This window comes from Nematostella vectensis, chromosome 7, assembly GCF_932526225.1.
Source record: "Nematostella vectensis chromosome 7, jaNemVect1.1, whole genome shotgun sequence".
NCBI lineage: Eukaryota > Metazoa > Cnidaria > Anthozoa > Actiniaria > Edwardsiidae > Nematostella > Nematostella vectensis.
Genome location: NC_064040.1, coordinates 14,830,186 through 14,841,343, shown reverse-complemented (window position 1 = coordinate 14,841,343; position 11,158 = coordinate 14,830,186). Strand labels below are relative to the sequence as shown.

General features: G+C 41.8%; 1 protein-coding gene across 3 annotated transcripts in view; it reads left to right on the top strand.

Moving 5' to 3' along the window:
* The first annotated feature begins 151 nt into the window (after positions 1 to 151).
* The window catches only part of LOC5503046, a 14,075-nt gene continuing 3,068 nt past the window's right edge, over positions 152 to 11,158 (top strand). The window contains exons 1-7 of one of the 3 annotated variants that reach the window (XM_032371345.2): positions 161 to 206; positions 799 to 857; positions 1,080 to 1,519; positions 2,206 to 2,862; positions 4,007 to 4,238; positions 4,731 to 4,934; positions 5,192 to 5,743. In XM_032371345.2, the coding sequence (XP_032227236.1) occupies positions 1,418 to 1,519; positions 2,206 to 2,862; positions 4,007 to 4,238; positions 4,731 to 4,934; positions 5,192 to 5,743 (1,747 nt within the window). In that variant the 5' untranslated portion in view covers positions 161 to 206; positions 799 to 857; positions 1,080 to 1,417. Of the gene's footprint in view, positions 207 to 798; positions 858 to 1,079; positions 1,520 to 2,205; positions 2,863 to 4,006; positions 4,239 to 4,730; positions 4,935 to 5,191; positions 5,744 to 11,158 lie in introns of those variants that run through there. The other 2 variants (XM_032371346.2, XM_048729690.1) reach the window with 2 other exon arrangements.

The following is an 11,158-nucleotide window of genomic DNA, read 5'->3' as shown; positions in this document are numbered from 1 at the left end:
TATCTTAAAAAAAGCTTTCTTAACTAGGTATTTTTTAAAAGAAATAATATAAGAGAAAGGTCTTGATACTTAATGTTAATTGTTAGTATTGTACTAACATTGTTTATTGGGGTAGTTGGTTGCCATAGAGCACGGATTGTATTGTTCGTGGCAGACTTATGTCCCATAACAGAATAGAACAAGACACGCAGATCACACAAACGAAGGTAAGGACGATTTTGCTCCACCGTATGTATTTAAGAACTTTTGCTAGTAATACTGCTCATACGTTAAGGTTTGACTATGGGCTTTTAGATTTCTCATAGTTTTAGCGTATTATAAGTAAATAATAATTATTATTATTTTATATTTTTAAACAATCAAATTTCACGATATAAGAACTAGTTATTAAAAAAAACAGTATAGACATGGTATGGCCGTGAACTGACCACAAGACATATTGACCAGGGGCTTTTAGATTTCTCATGATGGTGATAATTTACAACAATCAAATGTCACGTTGTAGAAAACACTATATACATGATATGGCCGCCAACTGACACAAGAAAATGTTGGCAACTTCTAAAAAATAAAACGGATATATTGAGCATTTCAGACGCTCTGTTTGCAAGTGGGTATTTAACACAGTTAACACCAAAATCCATAATCATAAATTGTTATTGCTCACAAGGGAGAATTGCGGGAGTTTACATAAAGAAATATGGTACATTAACAACCTACGTGTAAGATCCTAGATTTCTGACATTTTTCCTTTTATTTTGGGGTTCTTTCTGACAATTTTGACAATTTTTTTCATAGGCCCTGATTAGCACTGCCCATGCTGCATTTCACTTTGACATGGACAATAAGTAAATAGGGTAAAGTTAATTTGTTTAACCCCCCACCCCCACATTTCTTTTTATGAGTGACCCCTCAAATAAAAACCTTCTGAATTTTCTGACTAATCAGGTCCTCATATTTTGAGGGTGTCTAAAAATATTCATGGCACCAAGTTCTTTCAAAGGGCTGTTTACACACGAGTTTTACTTAGGCCCCTTTTATCTGTCTGGAAAAATCAATACATGCGTTTTTTTCCCTAGGTTTATCGGAATATCCATCTACTCGTCTTGGAAAGATGTCTCCTTGGAATGTTGCACGCGTGTGACTCGACCTCTGGGTAACTTCTGCGCGTGACAGTACATTTGTTACTTCTTCCAAGGTTTATAGGGCTGTTCATCCACTCTAATGATGTCTTGTAATCTTGCGTGACTCAACCTCTTGCGTGACACTTGTGTGAATCAACCACTTGCGTGACTATTGTTTGACCCAATCTTTTGCGTGACTTTTATGACCCAATTTCTTGCGTGACAATTGTGTGACCCAGCCTCTTGCGTGACAAGTGCAAGACTGTGGTACGACGCCTTCTTTCGTAGCCGAAATGCGTCTTAAATCATTAAAGACATTGTTTGCAGTACTTGTCGCTATCGTTATCACCTCGATCAGTGTTTTTAAGCTCAAGGAAAACATCGTTTTACACCCGGTAAGCGCCTTAAATACGAGAATGGTCTGACACCAAAACGCACAACTCTCCTTAACAATCCAATCCTTTTCCTTCTTCCAATAAACTTTACCCTGAATCAGAAGATTCTCTTCCCGTAGAACCATTGGTATTAGGGGTAGCTAATTGTCAAGGGTAGAGAAAAAGATGTCGAGGAAATAAATAGGGAGTCGGTTTTTTTCATATTTGTCTTTTCGATAAATGCTGTTTTGTTTGTACTGATGTTCGTGCACGGGCTATAGGATAATCTGACTCCAAAATGAAGTCTAATGTCTTGTTAGTGTTGAATAAGCACGTATTCCTACTTTGACTGGATGTATTTGCCTTCATGTCAAAATATCCTATAGCCCGTGGTTCGCGTTTGCCGTGTTCCATGCATGTTACAAAGCGATCTTGGGGAAGGAGGTGCAACCGAATACATTTAAATTACGAGCTTTTATTTAAAAGAACTGTTGCTACTGTTGTCGACCCTCGACAATTACCTAGACCTAGAAGACAAATTATTCCAAAATCTTAGAATATAGTTTCATTCTGCAAACTTATTCGGAATTATCGACACATCTCCAAATCAGCCGATGGAAACGTATACTCATTCACACTTATGATTTTGGATTTTTTGTGATTTTTTGGATTTTCACACTTATGTTATTGGATTTATTCCGTCCAAGGAGGAGAACAGTCTGATCCAAGAACGTACTGCTTCATTTGGAGGATATGTCACGGCGGAGTTGGACCTTACAGCACCTACTGCACCCATCCATTTACCAGAAAAAGACAACAGCAACCGTACTCATATCATAATCCCACATACAGAGGTGGGGCAAACTAATGCTGCACATTTTAAGGAGAAACATGATATAAAGATGTCACAAGACCAGAAGGCATTACACCAGAGGTTGGGGAACAAACCAAAAGACCAAACCACACCGTCCCACCATGCAACTCCTTTCCCTAGCATGCCTTTGGCACTTATCCCAGCGAATCCGCGTCAACATCAAACCGTGAGCCATTCAGAATTGCGCTTGAACCGATCCCAGAATCCAGAATTTCCCGGCATCCCATCGACACCTACACAACCTAGAACTCAACCAGGTCGTCCCCAACTTCCCACGTATTCAACACAGCTTCCCATTGTTCTCTTTGGACTCATCCAAAAGACCACACCTAGAAGTCGGCCGTGGAAATCGAGAGCGGCACCATTAGCCGAGGAGTCGGCAGGTGATCAGGGGTTACTATTACGCAGCAGCTTGACGCGGTATCTAGGAATCTTCAGGGATCATCCCCAGCTTGTTCCAAGGACGTCATATCTGCCAGGCTACATGGAGGTAAAGATGGGTCTTGGGTGGGACAATAAATAATAGAGTTAAAGGCGATAATGTATCGTGCCCAAGGACCAATATTTGAATCCGTAACGCCCTGTGTAGCCTGACAGAGAGGCAGAAGCGGGCAAAACGCACCTCTCGCTATCAAAATGCATTTATTTTTACTGAAGAGGGGCACAGTCTTCAGTAAAAAGACGGTACCGGCGTAGACGTTTTGCGTATAGTTAGATACATTTTTTTTATTGAGAGTTACATCTAATATCAATACAGATAATATACATGTGGCTCTCGGAAAATTATTAAATTATTACAAACATACATAAAGGATAATATAATGACAACAAATATACATAATGATTTACAATAGTGTTAAACGAAACCATTTTACAGTAGAGGAACCGTTTTTATATGTTTACCTATAAAGCCTTAAGTGCAGCACTAAATAGTAAGGGGATTTGCTTTCCCTAATATTCAATGGATGAAGAGCGTTCCATGCTTTGGCCCCACCAAAGGCGAAAGTTCGTTGGCCGAGAGTGCGATGGACACGAGGTACAATCAGGCCTCTGCGTTTACTATTTCTTGTACTGATGGTATGTTGTAAGCTAAATTGCTTAAACCTATTACTTAGATATTCTTGGGTGCGCCCATTTAAAGTTTTAAACACAAGTTCATATTTTAGGCGGCACATCCGCTTATTAAATGACTCTATTCCCAGAGTAGCAGAATGATGGGCGCTGATAGGCGGTCCCATTATGACCCGTGCAGCACGCTTCTGTGCGCTTTTTCGGTGCGCTTTTTAAAACTGTCGCCCCAAATTACAGCCTCATAATCCATAATAAGTATTCATAATAGTATCTACGCCCATGCTGAAGTGTTTGTTTCTAGATGTAATGTGGGCTTTTTTTAGATCTGGAATTAGAGGCACAGATACGACTAAACACGCGACTATTCCAGCATGGCGGATGGAACAACATCCGGGCATTGCCAAACTAACAGTTGGGCTAACACAGGGAGCCCAATTATTGTGACAGTGTTATTCCTAGCTGTCCTCTGACTTCACTTGCTCATCATATCATCGTAGTCACGATACCTAACGGAGGGAACGATTCAATTGCCAGTTTGAGCTTTCATTTCAATGTTTCTTTAGGTGGCCCATGCACATTTGGATGGCATCGCCGAGCTGGACTTTAGTGTGTACAAGACCGCACTGGAAGCAGTGATCACGTGTAACACACGTGCCGGGTGTATGGCAGTTCAGACGCCAGTGGATTCTCATCGCCCTGGATACGTGGCCCTGAAATCAGGCTTTGGCCGCCCCGCACCATCGAAAACATCATCTCTTCACATCAAGAGAGAGTTTGTCCCCGAATACCTAGAAGGTATAAAAAGACACACACATCTCACTTAATCTAGAGATAAGGAGATAAGTTTCCATAGTCGCAGGCCCGTACTAAGGGGGGGGGGGGGCGTGCTGCAAGGGGTGCTCCCACCCCCCCCCCCCCCCCCCCCACACACACACACACACACAACGGCGAAAAGTCCACTTCCGGTTCGCAATAGACGAGCTATTACTAGTCAGATCTATAAAGCATAAGCAAATTAGATAGAAACAAAGGTATTCTAGATCACTCAGGCTTTTTCGTAGCCAAATCCGATAATAAAAGTCCCGTGGGAGTACTGCAATGGCATACATTTTTGTTCTTTTACCCCCCCCCCCCCCACTTTCCCCGGAAAAATTAGGTTAACTCGGATTCGCACCCTCCAAGGAAAATCCTGGGTACGGGCCTGAGTCGGTTACGGGATAATTTGTTAGCGACCGAAGCTTGGGAAAAGTCAGGGCTGAACACCGTTGTAATGATGTTTTTATTCAGCTGTTCTTCAAAGCATCCCTCTTAAATGCGCAATCCCGCTGAAAGACAGTGACGTGGGCTCACGTGAATGCAAGCTTCCTGTGCTCGACCCATTCCTTCCCAGCGTGATGAAACACGTGCAGCTTGAGGCGCATGCGCAGTGTTCTGGGAAACTCTACACGAGCTACGAAAACGGCGCGCTACGACTACATGCCAACACCAATGGTTAGTTATTTGTGCGTTTGTTCTCTTTGGAATATAAGCTTAATACCTGTATTCTTTTATTATTATATTGCATAAAGCAAGTCTAATTAACATTGTAATAATATGTCACAGATGGTGGAAACATAGTCTACTTTTTATGCGATTTGAAAGGAAAAGTGGTGTTGCATTTAGAAAAAATGCGCTTGCGTCTTTTTTGGGGGGATAATTTGCGGGAGAAAGCCTTGTGTTATACAGAATTATTTTTATTTAAAAATCAGATAACGTGACCCAGGTCTCGTACCAGACGATTAGACGCCCGACATCGTTCAATGCCGACTTCTACTCCGATCTTGTTGACCAAGGGATTCTTAATCAACAACACCACAACGTGTCCTTGACCGACGACTTCTTAAAACTCGTAACAACATTCAACGACGGTCGCCAACAATCGGACCTCGTCGCCTCTGTCGTAGAGCGCCCAGACGTGCTCAAACGCATACAGTCGAAAGAAGCACCGCTGGACATAATGATTTTGGCATTCGACTCAATGTCCGCGGCGCATTTCGAGCGAGTAATGCCGCTGACCTATGCATTTCTAAGGGACGAATTACGGGCGTTTCTCTTCCGGGGATTTTCTATCGTTGGCCAGGCAACCACTCCCGCGCTGACTGCCATGCTCACGGGACGGACAGTGGAGGAGAACTGTGAGAAGCAGGAGGGGAGAAGAGGGGAACCGGGCTCCACGTCCATCGACGGATGGCCCTTTATATTCAAGGAGTTGAAAGAGAAGGGGTTTTCTACCATGTTGAGCGAGGACGACCCTTTATTAGGTAAGACTGGGGGCTAGGATGATGTCTAAGGAGGCGCGAAGCCCTGTAAAGGCATATGGTTGAAAGTCGTGGTATGATCAAAAAGCAATGCCCTGGCCAAAGTAGCCCAAATGCAGGCCCCAAGACCAAAGCGTTGATAATAAGGGGCCCGCTCTATAACCGAAAACAGTAGGGAAGCCCCTAAAGTGATATAATCTGTTCTTCCCATCAATCGTGCACGATGTATGCACATCGATGAATGCACATTTTATGTGGCAGTGAACATTAATCGAGGTGTCACAGTTGATGGCACCATGAAAATCTAAATGATTTTTTTTTCATTTAATTTGGGTTTTTTTGTTTGTATAGCTTTCTATTGACTCTCCTGTCCAGCCGTCCCTAGTGTCGGCCTGAAATCCCTCTTCATAGGACGACTGCACAGGAGACTAGCTTTCTATTTGCTCAAAGTGAAAAAATAATGTAATTACGTAGTTGCAATTTAACTAATGAAATATTTAATGACATTTAAGATTTCCTTTTCGTTATCATTTGACAGCGCTAGTCAGAAAACTAAGACGGTTTATTCAGCCTCAACATAGACATTACCATGATCACGATAAAAAATACAGCACATATAAAACAGAATGCCTACTTTTAGTATGGCAGCAGAGCCATACTAAAGGAATCCGTCATTAGGAAGTCATGAAAATGTAGTTTAAATTTTAATTAGAAAAGCAAAATAGCAAAATACTGTATTCGCGCAGGTAGAATTTTCCTTATTGAATTCCTATAAGTTTGCCTTTACTATCTGAAAGATAAATGTCAAAAGCAGATGGTTACTATCGCATGGGCATTAAAAAACATACATGTATTTGGGTTTGCCTCCACCTTATTCTAGATATATTTACAATCTCTCTAGAGAATAGACAGAATAGGAGATTCACTAGCATTCGACTAAAATTTTAACACTTTTTACAAACGTTTAACACTTTAAGTTTCTTTTTTACATCGAACAGAACAGAGGGGGCAGAAATATGGCAAGTTATTATACGTCACAGGAAAACAATTCGTCTTTAACAGTAACCATAGATATTACGGTTTTGGCTCCAGCTTCTCGATAATAGATATGCAGTATCAACTTTCGATCTAAAGAATAGGAGATATTTAACAGAGTACACGATTACGACGAATTTTCGTTTAGCTTTAGCACTTCTTAAACGTTCTTAAGAAAAGATTAATCAGGGCAATAGTCAAAAGCAGAACATAACAAGAAAGGCAGAAATATGGCAAGTTATAATACGTCACAGGAAAACAATTCGTCATCAGCGAGTCATCTTCCATGGTTTCTGTGGTACAGAACTCCACAGACTCTCCGAGTTGCTTTGGTCATCACGTACATCGCCACCGTGTCCTTCTCTTTGCTCGGCGACATCGCACTTGTCGCAGTCATCTGCAAGTACAAACACATGCGAACCAAGGGGAACTACCTCGTGTTAAACATGGCAGTGTCAGATATAGCCGCCATGCTTGTGCTCACTCGCGGGATCTACGTCCGTCATACCCAGACATGGACCTGGGATGTCCAGGGCCGGTTTGGAGATGCTCTGTCTAAGATTTCCGCCTTCATACGCGATGTATCCGTTTCCGTGTCGATACATAGTATGGTCTTTCTGGCTTTGAACAGGTTCTTCGCTGTTGTGTACCCGACAAGGCCTGCGCCAAGACTTCTCGCTCCTCGCGTGGTAATTCCACTAACATGTATCACCGCCTTTGCGACATTTGGAGTGTATTTCAGAGTGTACAGGACTATAACCCTCTATGGCAATAAATATTGTTTAGGCATTTTGGAACCGCCTTTCGACCCCATCACTGCAGGGCGTGACTTCTATCTGGTGTTCATGACATCGCTTTTCATCATTCCACTCCCGCTTATGGGCACAGTCTACATCGCAGTCGCGCGCAAATTAAAACGCCAAGCAATACCTGGTGAAGCTTTGCCGGAAAACGAAAAACGCCGGCGAAAACGCAACAAAAACGTCGTGCTGATGGCGGTCACAGTCACTGCGTCCTTCATGATTTGTTGGATACCACAGCACACGTTAGTTATTCTGCACAACTTCTTCTGGGATGAGACCTTGAGTCATCTGACATTTGAGGAGTTGAAAGAAGCTATGGATATCGTGGTAGCGATAGCGTACGCATGTTTTGCAGTCAATCCCTTCATTTGCTTCATGTTCAGCGAAAGCCTTCGTAAAGCCATCACACGCTTGCTTTAAGACGTGCGCACTTGTAACACAGAATTTGGGCGTCAGACACATATATACTTGTTGTATAAAATACTTATAATTTTATTGTATTTTGTTGAAAATACTTGTTGTCGCGCTAGATGCATCACTCTCCTATAAATAGCTGGGACTGACCTAATTATTAAAGAGACAACCTCGAAAATACTTTTTGTCGCGCTAGATGCACCACTCTCCTATAAATAGCTGGAACTGGCCTAATTATTAGAGAGACAACCTCGAAAATACTTTTTGTCGCGCTAGATAAGTCACTCTCCTATAAATAGCTGGAACTGGCCTAATTATTAGAGAGACAACCTCGAAAATACTTTTTGTCGCGCTAGATAAGTCACTCTCCTATAAATAGCTGGAACTGACCTAATTATTAGAGACAACCTTGAAAATACTTTTTGTCGCGCTAGATGCATCACTCTCCTATAAATAGCTGGAACTGACCTAATTATTATAGAGACAACCTTGAAAATACTTGTTGTCGCGCTAGATGCGTCACTCTCCAACAAATAGCATGTGCCTTCCGTCCTAATGAAAGTCTATGCGAAAGTTGCTGCGTGTCGCAGGGTCCATCGTCTTGGCGCTACTCACATCATGGTCTAGCTCTATAGGGTGGATCAAAAGTTTGTGCACTTTTTTTTACTGCGTTGCTTTTATTCTTTTAAATTGGAATATTTGACCACAAAACCTCATTTTCAGTTTGAAAAGGGACAAATTTTTGCTAATATTCCCAGGAAGCACCAAGATGTCGGAGAGTCTTAAAATCTTATCTTGTCAAGTATTTTTTTAATTTGAAAAGAACGCCTTATACTTACAGTACAGGAAACCTTTAATCGAAAATGCAAGTAAAACTCATTATTGTCATGTCACTCTTAATTTTATTGGCACGAGTGAACCTAGGCAGAGGGGCAGGGCAAGGGGGGTGCGAAAAAAACTCAGAAAAACGCCAAAAACCGACAAACTAAGTCAATAACCGTAAACCTCTAGAGAAACCGCAATACCGCGGAATAAAATACGAAAGACCGCGCCAGATTTAAGGCAAACTCGCATCACCGCAAACCCTTACTCTCTCCTCTTGGCACAATGTCTAGTTTAATTAATATCATCTTTCAGTCTTTCAGATAAATGCAATGATGAGACTTAAACGACTGCATATCAGGTGAATGGTAATTTATTGAGGATATTACTCTCATGTCTCGGTACAGGCTTCAGGAAACATATCTGATAAAAACGGCGCCAATTTATTCCTTTTTTTCCTCAAAACACTATTGATAAGTTAACGACTTTTTGTTGCCGAAGAAATAAAGCTTTTGTTCTTGAGAAAATCATGTCTGGAGACGACATCATCATCACCATCACCGTCACTGTCATCATAATCATTATATTATCATCATCATTTTCATTGTTGTTTTTATTATGATCATCATCATCTTTATTATAAATTGAACTAAATAAACTGAGGTAAATCAACTTCAGTCCTTGAAGGGTCTACATGATCAAAAAAATCTGATATTTGCTCAAAGAACGCGACAACATTTTAATAGAGTAGAATAGAAGAATTAGCACTTTGTGTTTGCTTTTACATAAAGCTTTAATATCCAGAGTAGCTTAGATAAGTGATACCCAAAGGGATTCTACAAATTAAAAGATATAAATCTATTCAAAATGAAAAATCAGCGGTGTAGCCAGGATTTAAAACAGGAGGGGACCAAAAGGCCCTTTCAAGGCATTTTCTCCTGCATTTTAGATAATGTCTCATACATTTACTGTATTCTGGCTGCTAGAAGGGGGGGCCCGGGCCCCCTTGACAACCCCCTGGCTACACCCCTGAATATAGCTAAATGCTAAGTGTCAATGCTTATTACGAAAAAAGTTTTTACGAAAATATTTTTATGGAATGGAAACTGGCGTTTGTAATTCACATGTTGAAAATTTATTTGAAAAGTTGTGGGTTGAAAATCAATTGGTACGAAAATGCAAAAATGTGAAAATACAAACAATTTGTATACTGTGCCATTTTTGTTGTCATTTGATCCTTTTTCCTCTTTATTAATCACAACCTAGTATCATAAGTTCTTGAATTGCCTTCTTCTACAGCACTTTGCGTATCTAAGGTGATAGCCCCAGATGTGTTTGACGCCAAAATCCTTGTGTTACAAGTGCGCACGTCTTGAAGCAAGCGTGTGACGGCTTTACGAAGGCTTTCACTGAACACGAAGCAAATGAAGGGATTGACTGCAAAACACGCGTACGCTATCGCTACCACGATATCAAAAGCTTCTTTCAACTCTTCAAATGCCAGATGACTCAAGGTCTCATCCCAGAAGAAGTTGTGCAGAATAACTAACGTGTGCTGTGGTATCCAACAAATCATGAAGGACGCAGTGACTGTGACCGCCATCAGCACGACGTTTTTGTTGCGTTTTCGCCGGCGTTTTTCGTTTTCCGGCAAAGCTTCACCTGGTATTGCTTGGCGTTTTAGTTTGCGCGCGGTTGCCATGTAGACAGTGGCCATAAGCGGGAGTGGAATGATGAAAAGCGATGTCATGAACACCAGATAGAAGTCACGCCCTGCAGTGATGGGGTCGAAAGGCGGTTCCCAAATGCTTACACAATATTTATTGCCATAGAGGGTTATAGTCCTGTACACCCTGAAATATACTCCAAATGTGGCAAAGGCGGTGATCCATGTTAGTGGAATTACCACGCGAGGAGCGAGAAGTCTTGGCGCAGGCCTTGTCGGGTGCACAACAGCGAAGAACCTGTTCAAAGTCAGAAAGACCATGCTATGTATCGACACGGAAACGGATACATCGCGTATGAAGGTGGAAATTTTACACAGAGCATCTCCAAACCAGTCCTGGACATCCCAGGTCCATGTCTGGGTATGACGGACGTAGATCTCGCGAGTGAGCACAAGCATGGCGGCTATATCTGACACTGCCATGTTTAACACGAGGTAGTTCCCCTTGGTTCGCATGTGTTTGTACTTGCAGATGATTGCGACAAGTGCGATGTCGCCGAGCAAAGAGAAGGACACGATGGCGGTGTATGTGATGACCAAAGCAACTCGGAGAGTCTGTGGAGTTCTGTACCACAGAAACCATGGAAGATGACTCGCTGATGACGAATTGTTTTCCTG